The sequence below is a fragment of the Loxodonta africana genome, chromosome 5 (assembly GCF_030014295.1).
Source record: "Loxodonta africana isolate mLoxAfr1 chromosome 5, mLoxAfr1.hap2, whole genome shotgun sequence".
Classification (NCBI taxonomy): Eukaryota; Metazoa; Chordata; class Mammalia; order Proboscidea; family Elephantidae; genus Loxodonta; species Loxodonta africana.
Window position 1 is genome coordinate 158,796,847 of NC_087346.1, and position 27,736 is coordinate 158,824,582.

The 27,736-nt window shown below is 48.5% G+C and overlaps 1 protein-coding gene across 10 annotated transcripts in view; it reads left to right on the forward strand.

Moving 5' to 3' along the window:
* HTT (huntingtin) overlaps nt 1-27,736 on the forward strand; it is a 193,592-nt gene that overhangs the window by 108,410 nt on the left and 57,446 nt on the right. For all 10 annotated transcript variants that reach the window (XM_003411334.4, XM_064286172.1, XM_064286170.1 and 7 more), the window contains 9 exons: nt 258-368; nt 5,522-5,599; nt 6,179-6,402; nt 12,284-12,362; nt 12,509-12,670; nt 15,488-15,543; nt 16,445-16,593; nt 18,566-18,702; nt 21,284-21,400. In XM_003411334.4, coding sequence (XP_003411382.2) covers nt 258-368; nt 5,522-5,599; nt 6,179-6,402; nt 12,284-12,362; nt 12,509-12,670; nt 15,488-15,543; nt 16,445-16,593; nt 18,566-18,702; nt 21,284-21,400 — 1,113 coding nt within the window. The remainder of the gene's footprint in view (nt 1-257; nt 369-5,521; nt 5,600-6,178; nt 6,403-12,283; nt 12,363-12,508; nt 12,671-15,487; nt 15,544-16,444; nt 16,594-18,565; nt 18,703-21,283; nt 21,401-27,736) is intronic.

Consider the following 27,736-nt stretch of genomic DNA (forward strand, 5'->3'; position numbering starts at 1 on the left):
GAGTAATTCCCTTTCTGAAGTGTTTTCCCAGCACTGAGAACACAGACAGAAATACATACACAGACACACACACACAGACACATACCTGCACACACAGACACACACACAGAGGCACCCACACGTATACCCCCAGAGCAGCGAGCGTGTAGGGCTGCACAGTGGAGCACATTGCACTGCAGTGGGCAACACTGGCATCTTTGCTTCAGGTCCTACAGTGGTGGTGCCTGTAACTCTGTCTTCTCTCCTTCACCCTCAAGGTCACCTTGGATCTCCAGAACAGCAGCGAGAAGTTCGGGGGGTTTCTGCGCTCTGCCTTGGATGTTCTTTCACAGCTTCTAGAACTGGCAACTCTGCAGGACATTGGGAAGGTTTGTATTGACTTTCTTGTCATCGAGTACACTTGGCCTGCACCTGCCTGAAGGTGGCCTGGAGGGCCTCACTGAGAAGGTGACATGAGTAAAAACCTCGTTTCTCCTCTCCTAAGGGACTCCCATGACCTTATAGTAGCTTGCATGAAGTTGTTCCATAGTTCACTGGTATGCTTTTCTCTCTATTTTTTTTTTTTTAATTCTTTCTCTCTTGCTTCATTTTGTTTACTTTCTTTTGCTGCGTCTTCAAGTTCACTAATCTTTTCATCTCTTGCAGTGTCTGATTTGCCATTAATCCCATCCAGTGTGTTTTTCATCATTGACATTGTCGTTTTCATGTCTGGAAGTTTGATTTTGGCCTTTTTTATGTCTCTGCGTAACTTCCTGAACGTATGGAATACAGTTAGAAATACCTTGTTCTGGCCTTCTCTGTTAATTCCAACCTCTCTGTCAGCACTGAGTCACTTTTGATTGATCGATTACACTTCGATTGATTGTTTACACTGTGGACCATGATTTCCTGCCTCTGTGTGCCTAAACCAGAAAATCAAACCCATTGGCATCAAGCTGATCCCAACTCATAGCAGTCCTGTAGGATGGAGTAGAACTGCCCCATAGGGTTTCCAAGGAACAGCGGGTGGTTTCGAATTGCTGACCTTTTTAGCTAGCAGCTGAGTCCTTAACCACTGCACCACCAGGGCTCCTCTGTGTGCCTGGTACGTTTTTCACAACGTGCCAGTATTATCATTATTCCCATTCTGCTTGTTGTGTTCCCATTAATCTAGCTTCCCTGCCCCCGTCATTTCTTTCTTCTCTCTGGTCTAGGGTCAATGATGACCATTTGGTCTCATATAGATGGTTATTTAAAGGAGCACAGTACTCATGGCTGATATTTTTATTATATGAGCAAATCTGTTATTTGGCTGAAAGATGACCTCCATGTGTGGCTTCAGTTCCAAGTTTAAAGGGTATCTCAGGGTGATAGTCTCAGGGGTTCCTCTAGTCTCTACTGGTCCAGAAGTCTGGCCTTTTTAAGGACTTTGAGTTTTGTTCTATGTTTTTCTCCCATTCTATCTAGGACAGTCTTTGGTGTCCCTGGTCAGAATGGTCAATAGTGGTAGTTGGGCACCATCTAGTTCTTCTGGTCTCATGATAGAGGAGGCTGTGGTTTGTGTGGGCTATTAGTCCTGTAGACTAGTTTCTTCTTTGAGTCTTTGGTTTGCTCCTTTCCCTTTTGCTCTAGACAAGTACAGACCAATAGTTGTATCTTGGGTGGCCGCTCTCAATCTTTTAAGACCCCAGATGCTACTCACCAAACTAGGATGTAGAGCATTATTTTTATAAACCATGTCATGGTGGTTGACCAAGGTGTCCCATTAGACAATGGTCTTAAGCCTTCAAACCCTGTAAACCAATCCCTGAGGTGTTTGGTTATATCTAGGGAGTATCTGTAACTGTGCCCCGCTGTGTACTTTATTGTATATGTGAATATGTATGCAGCATACACAAACATGTATATACATATGCTTACAAATAACCTGTACATGCACACCCATATGCTCACATGTGCCTTCCTGTACACATGCATGCATACATCTCTACCTATGTAACCATACACATTTTTGGGGTGTTAATTACTGTTTTTATTGCAAAATTGTATATGTCAGCCTTTACCAAAATTGTCCCTTATTGTGTACTTCTTAGTGTTATCATTTACCTTGATCAAGTTGTGCAGACTTCACCCATATTGTCTGTTACCTTTCCCCTCACTAAAAATAACAAGTGTCTACTATCTAGAAAGAACCCTAGTGTTGCGGAGGTGAAGAGCTATGGCTGCTAACCAAAAGGCTGGCAGTTTGAATCTACCAGCCGCTCCTTGGAAGCTCTATGGGGACAGTTCTACTCCGTCCCATAGGGTCGCTATGAGTCGGAATTGACTTGATGGCAATGGGTTTACTGTGTAGAAAGTGATTCCGCTTCCTTACCCCTCCCATCCCTGATAACCATCAAAGAATGTTGCTTTCTCTATGTCTGCCTACTCTTGTCTTTTTATAAAAGTGAGACCATACAGTATTTGTGCTTTTGTGATTGACTTATTTCACTCAGCATGTCCTCCATATTAATCCATGCTATAATGTTTCGAGAACGCACCATTATTCTTTATAGCTGCATAATATTCCATCTTATGTATGTACCAGAATTTGTTTATTCATTCATCTGTCGATAGGCACTTGGGTTGTTTCCATCTTTTCACTACTGTGAATAATGCTACAGTGAACATAGGTGTGCACTTGTATCTTCATGTCACTGCTATTAGATCTCTAGGGCGTGTACCTAGGAGCGGGATTGCTGGATCATAAAGTATTTCTATTTCTAGCTTTTTGAGGAAGTATTATTCGGGTTCTATAGTGGTTGTACCATTTTACAATCCCACCAGCAATGTATGAGAGTTTCAATCTTACCCCAACCTTGCCAGCATTTGAGGTCTTGTTTTTTTTGATCAGTGCCATTTTTACAAGGGTGAGATGGTATCTCATTGTAGTTTTGATCTGCACCTCTGTAATGGCTAACGGGGAACCCTGATGGCATGGTGGTTAAGAGCCACAGCTGTTAACCGAAAGGTCGGCAGTTCAAATCCACCAGGCACTCCTTGGAAACTCTACGGGGCAGTTCTACTCTGTTCTATAGGGAAGCATCTTTTCATGTATTTTGTAGCTGCCTGAATGTTCTCTTTGGTGAAGTATCTGTTCATGTCTTTTACCCGTTTTTTTATTGGATTATGTCTTTTTTGTTGTTGAGTTGTTGAAGTTTTCTATGTATTTTAGAGATTGGACCTTTATCAGATATGTCATTCCCAAAGATTTTTTTCTTCCCAGTCTGTAGCTTCCGTAAATTTTCTCGAGCTTTATTCTGGGATGCAGTTAAGTAACTTGGAAGTAGTTTGATTTTTTGGGTATTGCTTTTTTGATTCGTTTGATGGGTTGAAGCAGTATATGGTCTAAGGCTACTTAACTCACCACAGCTGAGACCAGCCTTCGTTCACTTACCAAGTACTCTTCTCAGTGCCCATGAATGGTGCGTTTTTCCGATCTGGCTAGTGGCAGCAGTACCCATTTTCAGGCCCATGTGAGCACAAGCACTGCTCCTGCAGTCCTTCCAGATGCTTCTTTCCCCAGCCTCGGTAGCGCCTTCACCTGCACGCTCACAACCTGCCAGTCCTCGAGGGGACGAATGCCCTGCAGATCTCCAGGGTTCTCTCTGTGAGCCCTCTTTTCCCAGGAACTTGTCCTACGACTCCTAGCTGTCTTGGTCTCCCAGGACTCTTCAGTTCCTTCTCCTCAACTGAGGAGTCCCCTGGGCTTACCTTGCTCACCCTCCTTGCGCCACAACCTGCCACCTCATTTGCTCCTGTCCTTCAAGGCTTGATGCTCAGTATCTTGAAAATTATTGTTTCACTTATTTTGTGTATTTTTATTTTTTCAGGTTGTTTCAGGCCGGAGGATAAATTTTATTTCACTTACCCCTTCTTGAAGTGGAAGTCTCTCTACATTATATTGCACATTAGTATTTGCGATGGGGACATGTTACCCTGGCCTTAGAGAGCCAGGCACAGCATCCTGTCCCCTGCTCCCAGTGCCTGCTCAGTGTCTGGTGTACGTCAGGTGTTCCATACGTTCCATGCAGTTGTTAAGATGTATGGTCTGTTGTTAGACAGATCGGGATTTGAAAGACTCTGGTTGTAGTTCTTCTAGCATTTATTAAGCATCTGCTATGCACTAGTAAAAACAAAAGGTGACGCGTAACAAGGTCAACCCTGAAAAGTACAACCTTCAGCATTTAGAATCTAATCTGAGTAAATCAGTTTTAAAAATGTATGGCCCTTGAGTATTTGAAGCCAACAGAAGTCTGTTGCTTTTTGGTACAGGAAATTATATCAGGTAAATTAAGCCAGAGGCATTTTCAGCATCATTGGTGTTGGTTTTCAGCAAAGTTAATAGCAACTGGGTTACCATTAGTTAGGGATTGAGGAAGTACACCGTTGATTCACATGCCTTGTGTGTTAGTTGTCTAGTGCTGCCATAACAGAAATACCACAAGTGGGTGGCTGTAACAAAGAGAAATTTATTTCCGCACAGTAAAGTAGGTTACAAGTCCAAATTCAGGGCGTTGGTTCCAGGGGAAGGCTTTTCTCTCTCTGTCGGCCTTCTCATCAATATTCCCCCAGGCGAGGAGCTTCTTCACGCAGGGACCCCAGGTCTAAAGGATGTGCTCTGCTCCTGGTGCTTCGTTCTTGGTGGCTTGAGGTCCCCAACTCTCTGCTTGCTTTCCTTTCCTTTCCTTTTATCTCTTGAGATAAAAAGTAGTGCAGGCCACACCCCAGGGAAACTCCCTTTACCTCGGATCAGGGAGGTGACCTGAGTGAGGGTGGTGTTATAATCCCACCCTAATCCTCTCAACATAAAATTACAATCACGAAATGGAGGACAGCCACACAGTACTGGGAATCCTGGCCTAACCAAGTCGATACACACGTTTTTGGGGGGACATAATTCAATCCATGACACCTTGGTTAGTGAGGTTCTTAGATTTAGGGTCTTCCTATGATTTTTCATAAGGATACCAGATGCCGTACCTGTGATTTTTGATGATGATAAAATAGTTTGGGAGATAGGAAAGTTAAGGCAGTCTTTTTGGCCACTTTTGCAGATCGTTTGAGACCTTCTAGGACTACTTTGTGGTGAATTGCACATTAGGGGTGCATTATTTTGTGGGAAATGTATTACGGTCACTTGAATGTAAGCTCCACAAATTCGGGGTTTTCTGATGCTTGTATAGTTAGGCATTCCTACCCTGAAAATAGAGCTGGACCTGTAGTAGACCCACAGTAATCCTGGCTGAATGAATGAATGAAGGAAGGAAGAGAGGGGTCAGTACATGAATACTAAATGCACGCATGAATAGTTGAAATGTGTCTACTTTGATTTCTGTACTTTTTATTGCTTTTCTCTGTTCAAAATGATAAATTGGAAATTACAGCCTTCCTCTGGTTTTTACTAATGTGTACAACTTAAACAGAAGCTACCTGTGTTTTTGATTCCTGTCTAGGGTTCACAACACTTACTTCAGTGTCTTCCTGCTTATTGTCTCCGTAGTGTGTTGAGGAGATCCTTGGGTACCTGAAATCCTGCTTTAACCGGGAGCCGATGATGGCGACGGTCTGTGTTCAGCAGGTGAGGAAGTCCTCAGCAGTCCTGTACTGCAGAGCCCTCCCTGCGGAGTTGATGGTGCAATGCTGTGTGTCACTCAGAGGGTGGGTGGGGGGAGGTGTGGTCAGCAGGAAGGACAGGGCAATCTGGCCATCCTACCTGTCACGCCTCGCTCACTCCGTTTTCAGGGCCAAGGTGGAGTGTAGGAGAGTGGGTGTTTTTCCTGCACCTCCACGTCTCGTGCTCTTGGCAGAGGAGGTCTGTCCCTCTGGAGGGCGGGGCACCTGTAGCTCCACTGGTTCTTTGGTACCTAGCCGTCATCTCAGCCTTCTCCGGGTCCTTGTTTGGAATGCTCAGCCTCACTTGGAGTTATAAGGCCACTCGAAGTACTAGGGTCAGTTGTTATTATTGAAGGTCTGAGCAGCACATCCAGCAGCAGCCCCACAGGGTACAGACGTGACCCACAGTAAGCGTTTCACAGTCCGTATTTCATGCAGACGTCCAGTTACTTGTGGATGGATTCGATGGTTGTGTGGGAGACCCCCAGGTGCTGCTCAGGCTGCGTGAAGTCACGTGTTGATGACTTTGCCTCTTTCACTGTAGTTGTTGAAGACTCTCTTTGGAACAAACTTGGCGTCACAGTTCGACGGCTTGTCTTCCAACCCCAGCAAGTCTCAAGGCCACGCCCAGCGTCTCGGCTCCTCCAGTGTGCGGCCAGGCCTCTACCATTACTGCTTCATGGCGCCATATACCCACTTCACCCAGGCCTTGGCAGATGCCAGTCTGAGAAACATGGTGCAGGCGGAGCAGGAGCCGGACGCCTCAGGGTAACAGCCCCCTGCCCCCCATGTCCATGTGCTGTCTTTGGTGGGGACACGAAAGAGGACCAGTGAATCTGTGTGAAAAGCAGAAACTAACTCACATCTCCAAGGGTCTGCTTTGTATCGTTGATGCGGAGCTGGCTGTGGAGTAGCCCCGCCTTCACAGACGTGCCTAGTCCAGTGAGCAGGATAGGTGTTTATGGGGTTCTCCCATCCCAAAGGTGGTCGGGAAGAGGAAGAAGAGGCCAGGCGGCTGTGCGTGGAGCGCCGACTCTACTCCCATCAACACAGCAGAGCTGTGATGTGGCACGTCCTCGTACACTTAAAGCACATTTCATGACATTCCCCTTTCTGTGATGTGGCGTGTGTCGTGGAGCTGTTCTCGTCTCTAACTGAGGTGAAAAGACAGCTTCAACACGGCAGTGTGTTAGCTTTCAGAGGCATTTGAAGGGCATAGAAAAATCCTGGATAGATGACTTTGGGTTTTATGAGCCCGATGGCTAAAAGCCTGTTTTCACTTACGTTTATGTTTTGGCCTACGATGCCTTAATACTGTGGGTGTTTCTTAAATTACCATCATTATTGGCAGATACCGTATTTCTATGCGAATAGCACATCACGTGTTATTTTGCCAACTGCACCCTTCCCGTGCGGTATTTTCCAAATCACCCTGTGCCAGTTTTTTTTTTTTTTTTTTTTTTTTACATGTAGCTATGAAAAAAGTTAGCATAGCATGTTTGTGAAAATACCTCACAGGGGGAGGATGCAGTTGGCAAAAAAAAAAGCGTATAACGCCTTTGTCATTTTTGTAAAAATACAGTATTTGAGTTGCTACTCACTAATAGAATAATAGAGTCCCTTATTTTATAGATGTAGTAACCAAACAGCAACAGTTTAAACACTCAAGTCAGGACCCAAGGAAAATGCCCGTGTGTCTGGCTTTACATTAATGTCACTGACGTGCCAGCTCTATGTCCGAATGGGGGCAGGCCTCTCTGAGTGCTTTGTGTGGTAACGCAGGAGTAAATGAACAAACACCCGTGTGTATGTGTATGTTTTCTTGTGTTTTAATCTCATGTATGTGTTTACATTTTTTAGAGGATGTAGTTGGTTTAAGTATTTTTTGAGTTTTTTGTATTTTTTTACCCTCTAGATTACCAAATCTTTGAGATGCTTTGGTCTCCTAGGACTTTCCCATTTCTCTGTCATCACCTAGAGACTTCTCCTGGCAGCAGGGGAGAGCTCAGCCCTGACCTAGGACTTTCCCATTTCTCTGTCATCACCTAGAGACTTCTCCTGGCAGCAGGGGAGAGCTCAGCCCTGACCTAGGACTTTCCCATTTCTCTGTCATCACCTAGAGACTTCGTCCTGGCAGCAGAGGAGAGCTCAGCCCTGACCTAGGACTTTCCCATTTCTCTGTCATCACCTAGAGACTTCGTCCTGGCAGCAGAGGAGAGCTCAGCCCTGACCTAGGACTTTCCCATTTCTCTGTCATCACCTAGAGACTTCGTCCTGGCAGCAGAGGAGAGCTCAGCCCTGACCTAGGACTTTCCCATTTCTCTGTCATCACCTAGAGACTTCGTCCTGGCAGCAGGGGAGAGCTCAGCCCTGACCTAGGACTTTCCCATTTCTCTGTCATCACCTAGAGACTTCGTCCTGGCAGCAGAGGAGAGCTCAGCCCTGACCTAGGACTTTCCCATTTCTCTGTCATCACCTAGAGACTTCGTCCTGGCAGCAGGGGAGAGCTCAGCCCTGACCTAGGACTTTCCCATTTCTCTGTCATCACCTAGAGACTTCGTCCTGGCAGCAGGGGAGAGCTCAGCCCTGACCTAGGACTTTCCTATTTCTCTGTCATCACCTAGAGACTTCGTCCTGGCAGCAGGGGAGAGCTCAGCCCTGACCTAGGACTTTCCCATTTCTCTGTCATCACCTAGAGACTTCGTCCTGGCAGCAGGGGAGAGCTCAGCCCTGACCTAGGACTTTCCCATTTCTCTGTCATCACCTAGAGACTTCGTCCTGGCAGCAGGGGAGAGCTCAGCCCTGACCTAGGACTTTCCCATTTCTCTGTCATCACCTAGAGACTTCGTCCTGGCAGCAGGGGAGAGCTCAGCCCTGACCTAGGACTTTCCCATTTCTCTGTCATCACCTAGAGACTTCATCCTGGCAGCAGGGGAGAGCTCAGCCCTGACCTAGGACTTTCCCATTTCTCTGTCATCACCTAGAGACTTCTCCTGGCAGCAGGGGAGAGCTCAGCCCTGACCTAGGACTTTCCCATTTCTCTGTCATCACCTAGAGACTTCGTCCTGGCAGCAGGGGAGAGCTCAGCCCTGACCTAGGACTTTCCCATTTCTCTGTCATCACCTAGAGACTTCGTCCTGGCAGCAGGGGAGAGCTCAGCCCTGACCTAGGACTTTCCCATTTCTCTGTCATCACCTAGAGACTTCGTCCTGGCAGCAGAGGAGAGCTCAGCCCTGACCTAGGACTTTCCCATTTCTCTGTCATCACCTAGAGACTTCGTCCTGGCAGCAGGGGAGAGCTCAGCCCTGACCTAGGACTTTCCCATTTCTCTGTCATCACCTAGAGACTTCGTCCTGGCAGCAGAGGAGAGCTCAGCCCTGACCTAGGACTTTCCCATTTCTCTGTCATCACCTAGAGACTTCGTCCTGGCAGCAGAGGAGAGCTCAGCCCTGACCTAGGACTTTCCCATTTCTCTGTCATCACCTAGAGACTTCGTCCTGGCAGCAGAGGAGAGCTCAGCCCTGACCTAGGACTTTCCCATTTCTCTGTCATCACCTAGAGACTTCGTCCTGGCAGCAGGGGAGAGCTCAGCCCTGACCTAGGACTTTCCCATTTCTCTGTCATCACCTAGAGACTTCGTCCTGGCAGCAGGGGAGAGCTCAGCCCTGACCTAGGACTTTCCCATTTCTCTGTCATCACCTAGAGACTTCGTCCTGGCAGCAGGGGAGAGCTCAGCCCTGACCTAGGACTTTCCCATTTCTCTGTCATCACCTAGAGACTTCGTCCTGGCAGCAGGGGAGAGCTCAGCCCTGACCTAGGACTTTCCCATTTCTCTGTCATCACCTAGAGACTTCGTCCTGGCAGCAGGGGAGAGCTCAGCCCTGACCTAGGACTTTCCCATTTCTCTGTCATCACCTAGAGACTTCGTCCTGGCAGCAGGGGAGAGCTCAGCCCTGACCTAGGACTTTCCCATTTCTCTGTCATCACCTAGAGACTTCGTCCTGGCAGCAGGGGAGAGCTCAGCCCTGACCTAGGACTTTCCCATTTCTCTGTCATCACCTAGAGACTTCGTCCTGGCAGCAGGGGAGAGCTCAGCCCTGACCTAGGACTTTCCCATTTCTCTGTCATCACCTAGAGACTTCGTCCTGGCAGCAGGGGAGAGCTCAGCCCTGACCTAGGACTTTCCCATTTCTCTGTCATCACCTAGAGACTTCGTCCTGGCAGCAGAGGAGAGCTCAGCCCTGACCTAGGACTTTCCCATTTCTCTGTCATCACCTAGAGACTTCGTCCTGGCAGCAGAGGAGAGCTCAGCCCTGACCTAGGACTTTCCCATTTCTCTGTCATCACCTAGAGACTTCGTCCTGGCAGCAGAGGAGAGCTCAGCCCTGACCTAGGACTTTCCCATTTCTCTGTCATCACCTAGAGACTTCGTCCTGGCAGCAGAGGAGAGCTCAGCCCTGACCTAGGACTTTCCCATTTCTCTGTCATCACCTAGAGACTTCGTCCTGGCAGCAGGGGAGAGCTCAGCCCTGACCTAGGACTTTCCCATTTCTCTGTCATCACCTAGAGACTTCGTCCTGGCAGCAGGGGAGAGCTCAGCCCTGACCTAGGACTTTCCCATTTCTCTGTCATCACCTAGAGACTTCGTCCTGGCAGCAGGGGAGAGCTCAGCCCTGACCTAGGACTTTCCCATTTCTCTGTCATCACCTAGAGACTTCGTCCTGGCAGCAGGGGAGAGCTCAGCCCTGACCTAGGACTTTCCCATTTCTCTGTCATCACCTAGAGACTTCGTCCTGGCAGCAGGGGAGAGCTCAGCCCTGACCTAGGACTTTCCCATTTCTCTGTCATCACCTAGAGACTTCGTCCTGGCAGCAGGGGAGAGCTCAGCCCTGACCTAGGACTTTCCCATTTCTCTGTCATCACCTAGAGACTTCGTCCTGGCAGCAGGGGAGAGCTCAGCCCTGACCTAGGACTTTCCCATTTCTCTGTCATCACCTAGAGACTTCGTCCTGGCAGCAGAGGAGAGCTCAGCCCTGACCTAGGACTTTCCCATTTCTCTGTCATCACCTAGAGACTTCGTCCTGGCAGCAGAGGAGAGCTCAGCCCTGACCTAGGACTTTCCCATTTCTCTGTCATCACCTAGAGACTTCGTCCTGGCAGCAGGGGAGAGCTCAGCCCTGACCTAGGACTTTCCCATTTCTCTGTCATCACCTAGAGACTTCTCCTGGTAGCAGGGGAGAGCTCAGCCCTGACCTAGGACTTTCCCATTTCTCTGTCATCACCTAGAGACTTCGTCCTGGCAGCAGGGGAGAGCTCAGCCCTGACCTAGGACTTTCCCATTTCTCTGTCATCACCTAGAGACTTCGTCCTGGCAGCAGGGGAGAGCTCAGCCCTGACCTAGGACTTTCCCATTTCTCTGTCATCACCTAGAGACTTCATCCTGGCAGCAGGGGAGAGCTCAGCCCTGACCTAGGACTTTCCCATTTCTCTGTCATCACCTAGAGACTTCGTCCTGGCAGCAGGGGAGAGCTCAGCCCTGACCTAGGACTTTCCCATTTCTCTGTCATCACCTAGAGACTTCGTCCTGGCAGCAGGGGAGAGCTCAGCCCTGACCTAGGACTTTCCCATTTCTCTGTCATCACCTAGAGACTTCGTCCTGGCAGCAGGGGAGAGCTCAGCCCTGACCTAGGACTTTCCCATTTCTCTGTCATCACCTAGAGACTTCGTCCTGGCAGCAGGGGAGAGCTCAGCCCTGACCTAGGACTTTCCCATTTCTCTGTCATCACCTAGAGACTTCGTCCTGGCAGCAGGGGAGAGCTCAGCCCTGACCTAGGACTTTCCCATTTCTCTGTCATCACCTAGAGACTTTGTCCTGGTAGCAGGGGAGAGCTCAGCCCTGACCTAGGACTTTCCCATTTCTCTGTCATCACCTAGAGACTTCGTCCTGGCAGCAGGGGAGAGCTCAGCCCTGACCTAGGACTTTCCCATTTCTCTGTCATCACCTAGAGACTTCGTCCTGGTAGCAGGGGAGAGCTCAGCCCTGACCTAGGACTTTCCCATTTCTCTGTCATCACCTAGAGACTTCGTCCTGGCAGCAGGGGAGAGCTCAGCCCTGACCTAGGACTTTCCCATTTCTCTGTCATCACCTAGAGACTTCGTCCTGGCAGCAGGGGAGAGCTCAGCCCTGACCTAGGACTTTCCCATTTCTCTGTCATCACCTAGAGACTTCGTCCTGGCAGCAGGGGAGAGCTCAGCCCTGACCTAGGCCTTTCCCATTTCTCTGTCATCACCTAGAGACTTCGTCCTGGCAGCAGGGGAGAGCTCAGCCCTGACCTAGGACTTTCCCATTTCTCTGTCATCACCTAGAGACTTCGTCCTGGCAGCAGGGGAGAGCTCAGCCCTGAGTGGCTTCCTGCAGGTGACAGCATTTGATCACTGTCCATCCATCAACTGCAGACTTAAAGTTTAGTTCAGTTATCTTCTTTAAAAAAGAACGTACTATCATTACACTGAGTGGCCTTTAAAGCTCTTTCTGACTATAAAGACTAACGGTTTTGTGACTATGAAATTCGTCTGAACTGGAGTAGAGCCAAGTATAGGAGGAGAATATTTAAGGATGTTTGTCTCTGCCCTCTTTTTTGTTCGGCAGGTGGTTCGACGTGCTCCAGAAAGTGTCTTCCCAACTGAAAACAAACCTCACAGGCGTCACAAAGAACCGTGCAGATAAGGTAATTGTGAGCTGTAGCTTAGAAGACACTTCAGCGCAAGACAGTTTCGGTGCTAGAAATAAACATTGAGCTGAGACTTTGCAGATCGGTCGCTTGAAGCTTTTCATAGAAGAATCACTAATGAACCTTCTTTTTTTTTTTTATAGAATGCTATTCATAATCACATTCGCTTATTTGAGCCGCTTGTTATAAAAGCTTTAAAACAGTACACAACAACAACATCTGTGCAATTACAGAAGCAGGTTTTAGACTTGCTGGCGCAGCTGGTTCAGTTACGGGTCAATTACTGTCTTCTGGATTCGGATCAGGTTTGTCACTTTGCCATTCGCCTCATCCCTGTTCGTCATTTCACCCTGTCTGTGTATTCTTTCATCAATCACCTGAAAAAGACACTGAAATATACCGTAAAAAATGTGCAGTTTTGTTCCCCACCAATTCCTGCCTCTTGCACGCAACTGGCTGCTTGCAGAATCCTGGACCCAGAGCAGGCCTTGGCCAGTCTGGACATCCGCACCCCAGGCCTCCCTCCCAAGTCTGTGTTGTGCTCCGCTGGGTTCAGTCTTAAAAATATCGCCAAAGGTTCTTCCCATCCACTTGCCTGCCCTCACTCCAAACAAAGTATGAATTCAAATTATAAAATATAATTAAGATTTATAGTTTTGGGGACATTTGTGCACAATCCATTGTTTTAAATAGAGACTCTCAGTTACGATACACAGTTTCAAGCAGTCCAGACTCCACTAGCCTCTTGTAAAGGGATGTGATCCAACAGAAAGGTACTTGCGGCTGTGCTCCTCACCTCCACCTGGGAGCCACACGGCCTGGCTCCAGTGCGGCGTCACTGTCCTCTGACAAGTAGGAGCCTCAGCAGCCCTGCCTTCCTCACTGCGGGGGGAGATTCTGGCACCAGGTAGGAGACGCACCGAGATATGTCACTGATGACGCTGCGTCTCTTAATCAGGCCTGAGTCTAGCTAAATTCACTACAGGTGAGGTTGCCTGGAGGCAGCCAGACCCTGACCGTCCTTGTTGAGTTGGGATCCTGGCTGCTCTCCACATGAGTAAGGAAAGTTTCGGAGATAGAGATGTTGTAATTCTCCATTTCCTCCTAGACCTAACAGTGTCTGTAGAACTGCCCGCACCTTCGCTCACCACCAAGTGTCTGTATCTCTAGGAGAAACAAGGACACATGTTCAAGACACTGAGTCTCCACAAGTGGCATGAAGGGGGGTCAATCTCGAGGGTCAGCGGTGTCAAGGGGTGGACCCAGCGCTCAGTCCTTGGCCTGACCTCGCTACTCTTCCTTCTTCACTAAAGTTATCAGAAGAGAGTTAGTCTGAACGCGCTCTTTAGGGACTAGGCTGTTGAGGAGTGGCTGGGCAGCTCCATTCCCTCAGCTTTCACACTAGGCGGTTGGTGGAGGGAAGCCCTGGTCTCACACAGGGGGTGGCAGTGGCTACGAGGGGAGCCGGCCCCTGGGTGTGTGACAGAGACTCACAGAATAAGGAGGGCTCCATGGGTCCTTCCTGATAAGAACCCCAGGGCCACGGTGAGTATGCACAGCGGGGAGAGAGAGTATTGGTCTGGTCCATACTAGTACGAACACGTCAGAGGATGCAGTCTACTTTTTCCTAAGAATTTCCTGATCCCGACCCATCCTAGGTGGATGCTGATTTTCTCGTGTGGTCTTTACAGACTGATCTCTTTTTGGCTACCTTTTTTTCAGTTGTGGTTAGTGTTAGTTGTGGTTAGCGCCCCTCAAGTCGGCCCCTCCTAGCTCATGGTGACCCCATGCCCAGTGGAACGAAACTCCACCCGATCCTGTGCCATCCCGCGTTAGGTTGGGGATCGGACTGGGTTTCCAGTGGCTGGTATTTAGATCGCCAGGCCTTTCTTCCTGGTCTGTCTTAGTCTAGAAGCTCCACTGAACCTGTTGAGCGTCACAGCAGCACGCAGGCCCCCCCAACAGACGGGTGGTGGCGGTGCGTGAGATGCTTTGGCCAAACCCGGGTCTCACCGATGGGAGGTAAGACTCCTACCACTGAGCCACCAATGTTCCTCATGTTTAGTAAGCAACAAAAATAAACAACTCTTCACTCTTCAGAATTGTTAGATAGACTTGACTCTTCGTCACATTTCCTTCTTTACTCATTCTACATGGAGCCTTATCAAAACTCGAATGATTTTTGCTTTTTTTCTTCTGTCTTTCTAAAATCTCTGTCCAGTACATAAACTTTGAGAGAGGGTGGCTTCAGCGTTCTTTCATACTGCCCGTGCTCGTCTGTGCATGCATGGTGACTGCATTGTTAGCTTGTGGTTCACTCCGGGCCCCAGCTCTCATTCTGCCACAATCCAGCAAACTATTTCCAGATACCTCTCACATTGGTAGTGTTATGTCTCTAATGCCATTCCTTCTGTAGCCCACATTTGCTCTCTTTGGCTTTTGTGCAGCAGCCTCTCTCCCCGCAGATTCTTAGGAATCAATACACTGCACGTTTAGATGAACAAAGAGAGAAAACTAGACCCAGTGAAAGGTTTAACTCAATTCAGATAATGATTTACTGAGCACCTGCTGTGTGTCTGGCATCAGGCCCAGAGGCTGTGAGAAAAATAGAAGCTCCACACTTTACTCTTTTGAAGTATCTCATCCAGGGAAGAGCAAACGGATGTGTGTGAAGAGCGTGATGCAAAACTGGGTTTAATCTAGTCCTAAGGCATCGCCTCTGTCCCTCAGGCCACCCCCCCTCGCCCCTCCGCAGAACTGGTAGGTGTGGGTGGGGGGTGGGGAGAGACAGAGGATGCATTAATTTGGCCATCACTAAACCAGCAGGCAGAAACCTGTGCTTCATGGTTTGTCGTGAGCTGGATCACGTGAGCCCCCACGTGTGTCTTTTGGGTACTGCCTGCTATCTTTTGAGGTTTGTTTTTTCAGTGAGGCTTTACCTCAGTGTTCAGTGAACTTGTTTAAGTTGTTGTCTATAAGCAGATTTATCTGCTCTCAGGAAACGTGTTAAAAATTTACACAGATAAGTAGAAAGAAATGTCAACCTGCTATTTACAATTAACCTAATTTGCAGATTTTAATCCTGTTACATGATGTGAAATTTTTTATTTTCCTGCCTGAAGGTGTTTATTGGATTTGTGCTGAAACAGTTCGAATACATCGAAGTGGACCAGTTCAGGTAAGAGTGTTTTGTTGCTTCAGCGCTCTTGTCCTTGTCAGGCCTTGACATGTGAATTTAGATGATTGAGATGGGCCTTTTCCTTACAGGACACTTAGGCAGCTTTGCTTAGATCATTTCTCAGTGGAAATGTGATGAACGCGCTGTGCATTTCTGCGTCCCCTAAAAATTAGGAAGTGTCTCAGTAGCTCTGCATCCGTTAATTACATGTGTTTTCGGTTCTCATTTCATATTTCAAAGCACTTAATTATGATGCCAGATTGTTAAGTGAGATTTCATCTGATGGGGCACTAATTGTTTTAATCTTCTTAGAGAAAGCATTTTTCAGATACAGTTGTCTTCAGTAAAACGTAATTACTGTGTACTTCGTTAATTGCCGATTTTCCTTGCTAGACATTTAATACTTCTTGCTATGGCAGACATAGATTTCTAAGTATAATTATTAAAAGTAAGATTCTTTAGTTTCTGAAGTTAAAGGCGCACAGAGCAGAAGAAGAGTGTTTCGGAGCCTCCCTCAGGCCTAGAGACCCAGATTCCTAATCGCATCCTTGTGACAGCGTGGCTGTGTTTCTCGGACAAGTCACTTTTCCCTTTGGAATCCAGGTTCCTCAACTGGAGATGGAAGGGGCAGAGGGAGAGCTAGCCAGGTAGCACCTCGCGTGCACCAGTGCTGCCGGGGTGCTTTTCCCCACGCCCGCACTGAGCCCTTCACCTGCCACCGCCCCCATTTTGTAGGCCGACAGCTGGGTGGTGGCAATGGGGTTCCATTAGATCGCTGAGTTCCCTTTAGCTGGATGTCCTCTCTTCTCAGCCTCGAGTCCTGAGTGGCATCGTGTTGCTTGTACGGATGGTGTCTCCTCCTTTTTAAAGGAAGCGTCTAAATGGCTGTTTTTGTTTCCAGGGAATCGGAGGCGATTATCCCAAACATCTTTTTCTTCTTGGTATTGCTGTCTTATGAACGCTATCATTCAAAGCAGATCATTGGAATTCCTAAAATCATCCAGCTCTGCGATGGCATCATGGCCAGTGGGAGGAAGGCTGTGACACATGGTAACTGGGGTCCTCAGTAACTGCGATGTGCCCGGTAGCCTTAGTCTCTTGTCATGCCTACGTCCAGCCCTGTGCTTTGTAGGCTCTGTGTGTGTGTGTGTGTGTTTGTGTGTGTGTGCCTGCACCTGCACGTGTGTGGCTGGAGGTGAAAAGAAGTAGAGTACATTCTTTACTCTCAGGAGTTTATAATCTACTTAGAAGAAAAAAATACAAAAAAAATGGGTCTGAGACAGTAGGTTCTGCACGTAAATACTCCTGTTCTTCAGTATGAAACACAAAGACTTTACAGATCCAACTTGACATAAATCAAGTGACAGGATATGTTATCCAGTACCCAGTGGTGTTGGAGGGTAGAGTTTGACCCTGACTCACGACCTCGGGTCCTGCATGGTTATCTTAAAGGAGCTTAAATATGGTCTGCAGAAAATGGTCAGCTGCTCACCAGCCTCCCTCCAGCCTGTGGGACGAGTGTGTGGCTTTAAGAGTGAGCTGTAAATCTCTCCTTGAACATTTAAAACCAATCTCCAAGCAACTCCCTGCTGGCTCCTCTGACTCCATTGTCAGGGATCTGTAGGTTTTTGAACTTTGATAGCGATGTATCCTAAGACCTCCCCAGATGTAAGAACGGCCCCATCGTGTCCACTGTCCTCCACGGAACGTACCTGCAGTAGAGCAGGGTGCTGAGCTGGGCCGAGAGGCAGGGGCCTGGCTGTTGGCTTGATGTTCATGCTCGCTGAGTGAGCCAGTCTTTCCACAACCTGGCTGTCACTTCCAATCCCTGCCTCAGCAAAAGTAGGTTACTCCATGTATGGACCCAGAGGCCAGGGAGAGTTGGAAATGCACGTGGCAAACGCAGGGACGACTCTGGTTTCCCGGACATAGATGAGTGTTTGGACCTGGACTCAGCAGGCAGCCAGCCCAGTACCTTCACCGGGGAGGCTGGCCATCTGCAGGGGGTCCCAGAGAATGCCTGTCTGGGGGCCACGACAGAAGTAGTCAGACCCTCTCCCAGTGAAAGGCATTTCTTCCGTGGTTTATTCATCGTGGGTGCGTTAGACTAAGAATTTTCTTGACTGCTGTTTAGTGTAAAGAGAAGACTTGGGGAAAGCTATGTAATGACAGACTGAGTTTACTGAAGATGGCACAGAAATCTAATGGTGTGTCTGAATACACCCTGTTGGAGAAACGTCACCTCTTCAGCTAAATCTGGAGTAGATTATGCACAAGACCGGGAATGTTGCTATTTTGGTTAGTTGGGAAGGTTTATTATTTTTTTAATTGACTTTTGAGCCTGTGTCACCTTTTCTCAAAAGTGATATTATGCCACAGAGACCCCACTTTTCTTTTTTCAAAAAGTCTTCCCAAAACAAATGAGTGTTCAGAGGAAGGCCTTGGCCTCCTGTGCTGGTGTGATGGTAGTCTCACTGCACGTTCTTCTGCTCATCAGTAGCCGTAACGTGCCCCTTGTTATAACCCGAGTGCAGACTAGGGCTTTGTCTGTCCCTTGAGAGCACTGTGGAAGCATGAGGCCTGTCTTCAGGCGTGTGGCTCACACAGCGCCGACTAGGGCTTTGTCTGTCCCTTGAGAGCACTGTGGAAGCGCGAGCTCTGTCTTCAGGAGTGTGGCTCAACACAGCGCTGACTAGGGCTTTGTCCCTTGAGAGCGCTGTGGAAGCATGAGCTCTGTCCTCAGGAGTGTGGCTCACACAGTGCTGACTAGAGCTTTGTCTGTCCCTTGAGAGCGCTGTGGAAGCATGAGGTCTGTCCTCAGGAGTGTGGCTCACACAGTGCTGACTAGGGCTTTGTCTGTCCCTTGAGAGCCCTTTGGAAGCATGAGCTCTGTCCTCAGGAGTGTGGCTCACACAGTGCTGACTAGAGCTTTGTCTGTCCCTTGAGAGCACTGTGGAAGCATGAGCTGTGTCTTCAGGAGTGTGGCTCACACAGTGCTGACTAGCTCCCCGTGTGCTCGCAGCTATCCCGGCCCTGCAGCCCATTGTGCACGACCTCTTTGTGCTGAGAGGGACAAACAAAGCAGACGCAGGAAAGGAGCTGGAGACCCAGAAAGAGGTGGTGGTGTCTATGCTGCTGAGACTCATCCAGTACCACCAGGTACGTGGAGACAGGGTCCGTCACGGGCGAGGTGCCACTTTGTCCAGTGAGCTGACCTGTTAGACAAGAATTGTGGCTTTGTACACGCTCTGGGCTCCCTAGGGCTGGGGAGGCCGGAGAAACAGATGAGCCAGTGGTACCTGTCACTGAAGGGTGTACAGCCCCCTGGGGAAGCCACCTGATGCACATCTGACAGTCAAGAGAGCGTCCTGAAACGGGGACCAAAGGTCTGTTAACGGACAAAGTTGGCCACAGTGGTGGGATTCTTAAAGGTGATAGGCACCTCACATCGGGAATACTTTTAAGACTTTTACTGTACATTTAGTTACCAATGTTTTGACATAGGGCCAAGGTCGTTGTCTTAGAACGGATTTCTGGTTTTACTTTCCTGAGAGTGGGGCAGAGGAGCCCTGGTGGTGTACTTGGCTGCTAACCAAAAAGGTTGGCGGTTTGAAAACACCCAGCAGCTCCACAGGAGAAAGGCCTGGCCATCTGCTCCCATAAAGATTACAGCCAAGAAAATGCCATAGGACAGTTCTGTTCTGTCACATGGGGTCGCCATGAATCAGAATTGACTTGACGGCACCCAACATCAAAGTGGAGCAAAATTCAAAGACATTTTAAGGCAGTCTGAGTACAGCAATCTAGCTTCTTAAATGACTCCTCCCTTTGACTTGGCAGTTGCCAGCCCTTGCTTATTTTGGCAGTTCTCTTTAGTTGTTGGTCTTTCAGTGTCTACAAAACCATAAACTTTTTGCACAGAGACAACACTTTGTGCATCGGTGTTTATTGATGTATGTAATGATTTAGTTACGGAGTTCCCGTGGCGTAATGGTTAAGCTCTTGGCTGCTAACAGAAAGGTCAGTGGTTTGAACCCACCATCTACTCCTCGGAAGAAAAGACCTGACGATCTGTTTCCATAAAGATAACAGCCTAGGAGACCCTATGGGGCAGTTCTACTCTGTCCTTTAGGGTCACCATGAATCAGAATTGACTCAGCAGCACGCAGCAACAACAACATCAACAACATTTAGTTAAATATTTAATATTTAATTAAAAAAAAAAAAAAAAACCGTTGCCGTTGAGTTGATTCTAACTCATAGCAACCCTATAGGACAGAGTAGAACTGCCCCACAGGGTCTCCAAGGAGCGCCTGGTGGATTCCGGCTGCGGACTTTTTGGTTAGCAGCTGAGCTCTTAACCACTACACCACCAGGGTTTCCTAATATTTAGTTACACCACCTAATTATAATAAAAAGTATAACTTCCATGAAGAGATCTGAGGTTGAGGAGTGACTCCTGGCAAATGCAGCCAGTCGGAGAGTAGCTCATCAGCTGTGCATGTCGAACGAGAGAGAACAGAGACGGTGGCTGATCTGGTCAGCTAGTGAGGTCGAGGTTGGCTCACAGAGCTTTTCCTGGAATTGAGGGTGATTTCTCTCGTGTGGCAGAAGTGGTATAGAAGCCCCTCGAAGAGAGACGGCCAGGTGGTTGGGGCAGGTTTTATAGAGATTAGGCTGTTTCCTTCTTTATAAAACCGAAAGCCCGCTGCCATCGAGTGGATTCTGACTCACAGTGACCCTACAGCACAGAGTACACTGCCCCATAGGGTTTCCAAGGAGCGGCTGGTAGATTTGAACTGCCGACGTTTTGGTTAGCAGCCGAGCTCTTAACCACTATGCCATCAGGGTTTCCTCCTTCTTTATAGCAGTTATGTATTATAGACCAGGGGCCGGCAGACTTTTTCTGTAAAAGGTCAGGTAGTAATCTCTTCAACTCTGTGGCCCATTCAGTCTCTGCGGCGGCTGCTCAGCCCTGCTGCTGTAGTGTGAAAGCAGCCTTAGATGATGCACACACAAGTGGATGTCATAGACCCTGAAACCAAAAACATCAAACCTGTTGCCGTCCAGTCGATTCTGACTCATAGCAACCCAATAGGACAGAGTAGAACTGCCCCATAGCGTATCCAAGGAGTGGCTGGCGGATAACGAACAGCAGCCAAGCTCATAACCACTGTGCCACCAGGGCCTAGACCCTTCCCAGGTTTTAAGTATTTTTTATTTAGACATACATTGTCACTAGTGATGCTAATTCCTAGTGCTTGGCCTCGTATGACCCTGTTGAAACTAAGCGCTGTTGGAGATGGCCCCTGAAGAGAACAGAGTTGAGGTTGATGTACGCAGCAGCAGCAGGTGTCTGCAGAGTGTGTAGTTCAGTCAGGGCTGGCTGTGTCTTGCCAAAGGTCCTCTAAGTGTGGCCTTTTTGCTGATTGTGACTCTTGTGGACTCCGTAGAAATAACCTTGACAGCGAGTCATCCAGGGCAGAGAGTGCAGCTGGAGCGTACCCTTGAGCCATTCGCCAAGCGCCCCTTGCGTTTCCTCCTGATTTCCCCGCCTACTGCACGTCCTAGGGTGCCGGCCCAAGTCATCAGCCTGAAGGGACCTGCCGTGTTGGGGAGGCGCGGGTTTTGACCCCAGGGTCTTCAGCTGAGCTGGAATCCCTGCGAGTGATGGAACATTGAGTAGGGAAAAGGGAACTCTCTGCTGGGAGCCTTGCTGACGCCGCCATGCCTCTTCCAGGTGCTGGAGATGTTCACCCTCGTCCTGCAGCAGTGCCACAAGGAGAACGAAGACAAGTGGAAGCGGCTGTCGCGACAGATAGCGGACATCATCCTGCCCATGCTGGCCAAGCAGCAGGTCCGTCGTCACAGTCTTAGCACCTTAGTGTGGAGTAATTATGAGACATGTAGGTGGGTGAGGGTACTTGTGGAAGGAGGGTGATCGTGCCCAGCGTCCATTAAATCGCGGTAGATCCAGATCTATGGCAGCAGCACCAGTGCCGGCCACAGGGCAGTGATATTTCCTGTATCTGTACCACGGCCCTGTCTGGTGGGTCCCGTCTGCTCACTTCATGGTTGAGCAAAGGGAGGCTTGGCAATGTTGCCTAGGTTACAGCATCACACAGCTACAAAGTGGTCCACGAGGGCCGAGTCCAGGCTGACTCCAAAGCCTGCGTCCTTTGCTCTTTTACTCTGCTTCCTCCATTCTAATCAGTCAAGTGCTTCTTTCAACCTTTAGAATTTGGGTTGTTCTTCTTACCACTTCAAAGGCAATCTAACACTTGCCCATCGGTTAATCAGAATTTCTATAATACAAAGAATGTGATTGGTTGTTTCCACAAATACAGTGGGAGAAAATGACCTGCTATGCCATTTAGGGTAGAGCCAAGTAAGCCCCAAGTCGCTGGACCACATGGGCCCTGGCATCTGGGAGCAGAGAGCTGTACACCACTGTGGTGACACCTTTGTGCCAGGATGAGTCTGCCTTGCAGGGCAGCAGCGATGGTCCCGTCAGCACGTCATGTCAGCTGCCCGGCAAGGCTTCAGGCTGTGTTTTGAATGGAGCCAGCACAGACGTGTTTGTCCATCTTGATTTCCCAGTGAAAGAAACTAGTCCTCTAGACAGTACCAAGTAGTTCGTAATTCTTGGCATTTGATGAAAACTTACAGGCGTGCTCCCGTGTACAGTTGCTTTCTTCATCACTTTTTGCCTGTTCTGCTTTAGTAAAGGGCTTCCTTTCCTGAGACCATGTGACAGAATGGGGAGGGGCGTCTCGGTTCTGGTGAGGCTGGCAGACACCGATTTTAGTAGGTTGTTGGATTTGGTGTTTTCACATGGTCACGGGTTTCATGCCTGTAGGCGCTGTTTTTAAAGTGATTCTCTGTGAGCTTTGCTCTAGCTCCTTGTTGTCATGTACGCATCCTGAGGAAGGGTGAGGTCCAAGGCCTGAGTGCACAGTAAACGCTGGCTGAATTTCTGCCCCACGTATAACAGTGAAACATTGCCTGGTCCTGTGTCACCTCCATAGTCGTTAAGTAACCCCACATATTACAGTGAAACATGCCCTGGTCCTGTGTCACCTCCACAGTCGTTAGTAACCCCACATATTACAGTGAAACATGCCCTGGTCCTGTGTCACCTCCACAGTCGATAGTGACCCCACATATTACAGTGAAACATGGCCTGGTCCTGTGTCACCTCCACAGTCGTTAGTAACCCCACATATTACAGTGAAACATTGCCTGGTCCTGTGTCACCTCCACAGTCGTTAGTAACCCCACATATTACAGTGAAACATGGCCTGGTCCTGTGTCACCTCCACAGTCGATAGTGACCCCACATATTACAGTGAAACATGGCCTGGACCTGTGTCACCTCCACAGTCGTTAGTAACCCCACATATTACAGTGAAACATTGCCTGGTCCTGTGTCACCTCCACAGTCGTTAGTAACCCCACATATTACAGTGAAACATGGCCTGGTCCTGTGTCACCTCCACAGTCGATAGTGACCCCACATATTACAGTGAAACATTGCCTGGTCCTGTGTCACCTCCACAGTCGTTAGTAACCCCACATATTACAGTGAAACATGCCCTGGTCCTGTGTCACCTCCACAGTCGATAGTGACCCCACTTATTACAGTGAAACATGCCCTGGTCCTGTGTCACCTCCACAGTCGTTAGTGACCCCACATATTACAGTGGAACATTGCCTGGTCCTGTGTCACCTCCACAGTCGTTAGTAACCCCACATACTACAGTGAAACATGGCCTGGTCCTGTGTCACCTCCACAGTCGTTAGTAACCCCACATATTACAGTGAAACATGCCCTGGTCCTGTGTCACCTCCACAGTCGTTAGTAACCCCACATATTACAGTGAAACATGCCCTGGTCCTGTGTCACCTCCACAGTCGTTAGTAACCCCACATATTACAGTGAAACATGCCCTGGTCCTGTGTCACCTCCACAGTCGTTAGTAACCCCACATATTACAGTGAAACATGCCCTGGTCCTGTGTCACCTCCACAGTCGTTAGTAACCCCACATATTACAGCGAAACATTGCCTGGTCCTGTGTCACCTCCACAGTCGTTAGTAACCCCACATATTACAGTGAAACATGCCCTGGTCCTGTGTCACCTCCACAGTCGTTAGTAACCCCACATATTACAGTGAAACATGCCCTGGTCCTGTGTCACCTCCACAGTCGTTAGTAACCCCACATATTACAGTGAAACATGGCCTGGTCCTGTGTCACCTCCATAGTCATTAAGTAACCCCACATATTACAGTGAAACATACCCTGGTCCTGTGTCACCTCCATAGTCATTAAGTAACCCCACATATTACAGTGAAACATGCCCTGGTCCTGTGTCACCTCCACAGTCGTTAGTAACCCCACATATTACAGTGAAACATGCCCTGGTCCTGTGTCACCTCCACAGTCGTTAGTAACCCCACATATTACAGTGAAACATGGCCTGGTCCTGTGTCACCTCCATAGTCATTAAGTAACCCCACATATTACAGTGAAACATGCCCTGGTCCTGTGTCACCTCCACAGTCGTTAGTAACCCCACATATTACAGTGAAACATGGCCTGGTCCTGTGTCACCTCCATAGTCATTAAGTAACCCCACATATTACAGTGAAACATGCCCTGGTCCTGTGTCACCTCCATAGTCATTAAGTAACCCCACATATTACAGTGAAACACACCCTGGTCCTGTGTCACCTCCACAGTCGATAGTGACCCCACATATTACAGTGAAACATTGCCTGGTCCTGTGTCACCTCCATAGTCATTAAGTAACTCCACATATTACAGTGAAACATTGCCTGGTCCTGTGTCACCTCCACAGTCGTTACTAACCCCACATATTACAGTGAAACATTGCCTGGTCCTGTGTCACCTCCACAGTCGTTAGTAACCCCACATATTACAGTGAAACATGGCCTGGTCCTGTGTCACCTCCACAGTCGTTAGTAACCCCACATATTACAGTGAAACATGGCCTGGTCCTGTGTCACCTCCATAGTCATTAAGTAACCCCACATATTACAGTGAAACATACCCTGGTCCTGTGTCACCTCCATAGTCATTAAGTAACCCCACATATTACAGTGAAACATACCCTGGTCCTGTGTCACCTCCATAGTCATTAAGTAACCCCACATATTACAGTGAAACATGCCCTGGTCCTGTGTCACCTCCATAGTCATTAAGTAACCCCACATATTACAGTGAAACATGCCCTGGTCCTGTGTCACCTCCACAGTCGATAGTGACCCCACATATTACACTGAAACATTGCCTGGTCCTGTGTCACCTCCATAGTCATTAAGTAACCCCACATATTACAGTGAAACATGCCCTGGTCCTGTGTCACCTCCACAGTCGATAGTGACCCCACATATTACAGTGAAACATGGCCTGGTCCTGTGTCACCTCCATAGTCATTAAGTAACCCCACATATTACAGTGAAACATGCCCTGGTCCTGTGTCACCTCCATAGTCATTAAGTAACCCCACATATTACAGTGAAACATACCCTGGTCCTGTGTCACCTCCACAGTCGTTAGTAACCCCACATATTACAGTGAAACATTGCCTGGTCCTGTGTCACCTCCATAGTCATTAAGTAACCCCACATATTATAGTGAAACATGCCCTGGTCCTGTGTCACCTCCATAGTCATTAAGTAACCCCACATATTACAGTGAAACATGGCCTGGTCCTGTGTCACCTCCACAGTCGTTAGTAACCCCACATATTACAGTGAAACATTGCCTGGTCCTGTGTCACCTCCATAGTCGTTAAGTAACCCCACATATTACAGTGAAACATGCCCTGGTCCTGTGTCACCTCCACAGTCGTTAGTAACCCCACATATTACAGTGAAACATGCCCTGGTCCTGTGTCACCTCCATAGTCATTAAGTAACCCCACATATTACAGTGAAACATGGCCTGGTCCTGTGTCACCTCCACAGTCGTTAGTAACCCCACATATTACAGTGAAACATGGCCTGGTCCTGTGTCACCTCCACAGTCGTTAGTAACCCCACATATTACAGTGAAACATTGCCTGGTCCTGTGTCACCTCCACAGTCGATAGTGACCCCACATATTACAGTGAAACATGCCCTGGTCCTGTGTCACCTCCATAGTCATTAAGTAACCCCACATATTACAGTGAAACATGCCCTGGTCCTGTGTCACCTCCACAGTCGTTAGTAACCCCACATATTACAGTGAAACATGCCCTGGTCCTGTGTCACCTCCACAGTCGTTAGTAACCCCACATATTACAGTGAAACATGGCCTGGTCCTGTGTCACCTCCACAGTCGTTAGTAACCCCACATATTACAGTGAAACATGGCCTGGTCCTGTGTCACCTCCACAGTCGTTAGTAACCCCACATATTACAGCGAAACATGGCCTGGTCCTGTGTCACCTCCACAGTCGTTAGTAACCCCACATATTACAGTGAAACATGCCCTGGTCCTGTGTCACCTCCACAGTCGTTAGTAACCCCACATATTACAGTGAAACATGGCCTGGTCCTGTGTCACCTCCACAGTCGTTAGTAACCCCACATATTACAGTGAAACATTGCCTGGTCCTGTGTCACCTCCACAGTCGTTAGTAACCCCACATATTACAGTGAAACATGGCCTGGTCCTGTGTCACCTCCACAGTCGTTAGTAACCCCACATATTACAGTGAAACATGGCCTGGTCCTGTGTCACCTCCACAGTCGTTAGTAACCCCACATATTACAGTGAAACATGCCCTGGTCCTGTGTCACCTCCACAGTCGTTAGTAACCCCACATATTACAGTGAAACATGCCCTGGTCCTGTGTCACCTCCACAGTCGTTAGTAACCCCACATATTACAGTGAAACATGCCCTGGTCCTGTGTCACCTCCACAGTCGTTAGTAACCCCACATATTACAGTGAAACATGCCCTGGTCCTGTGTCACCTCCACAGTCGTTACTAACCCCACATATTACAGTGAAACATACCCTGGTCCTGTGTCACCTCCATAGTCATTAAGTAACCCCACATATTAGAGTGAAACATGGCCTGGTCCTGTGTCACCTCCACAGTCGTTAGTAACCCCACATATTACAGTGAAACATGCCCTGGTCCTGTGTCACCTCCACAGTCGTTACTAACCCCACATATTACAGTGAAACATGCCCTGGTCCTGTGTCACCTCCACAGTCGTTACTAACCCCACATATTACAGTGAAACATGGCCTGGTCCTGTGTCACCTCCATAGTCATTAAGTAACCCCACATATTACAGTGAAACATGCCCTGGTCCTGTGTCACCTCCACAGTCGTTAGTAACCCCACATATTACAGTGAAACATGCCCTGGTCCTGTGTCACCTCCACAGTCGATAGTGACCCCACATATTACAGTGAAACATTGCCTGGTCCTGTGTCACCTCCATAGTCATTAAGTAACCCCACATATTACAGTGAAACATGGCCTGGTCCTGTGTCACCTCCACAGTCGTTAGTAACCCCACATATTACAGTGAAACATGGCCTGGTCCTGTGTCACCTCCACAGTCGTTAGTAACCCCACATATTACAGTGAAACATGGCCTGGTCCTGTGTCACCTCCACAGTCGTTAGTAACCCCACATATTACAGTGAAACATGGCCTGGTCCTGTGTCACCTCCACAGTCGTTAGTAACCCCACATATTACAGTGAAACATGCCCTGGTCCTGTGTCACCTCCACAGTCGATAGTGACCCCACATATTACAGTGAAACATGGCCTGGTCCTGTGTCACCTCCACAGTCGTTAGTAACCCCACATATTACAGTGAAACATGGCCTGGTCCTGTGTCACCTCCACAGTCGTTAGTAACCCCACATATTACAGTGAAACATGCCCTGGTCCTGTGTCACCTCCACAGTCGTTAGTAACCCCACATATTACAGTGAAACATTGCCTGGTCCTGTGTCACCTCCACAGTCGTTAGTGACCTGACATACAACAGTGAAACATTGCCGGGTCCTGTGTCATCACCGCAGTCGTTAGTGACCCCACACGTTACAGTGAAACATTGCCTGGTCCTGTGTCATCTCCACAGTCGTTAGTATGCTGATGCCCATTGTTGCGGCCACTGTGTACTGAGTGCCTTCCGACCTAGGGGCTCATC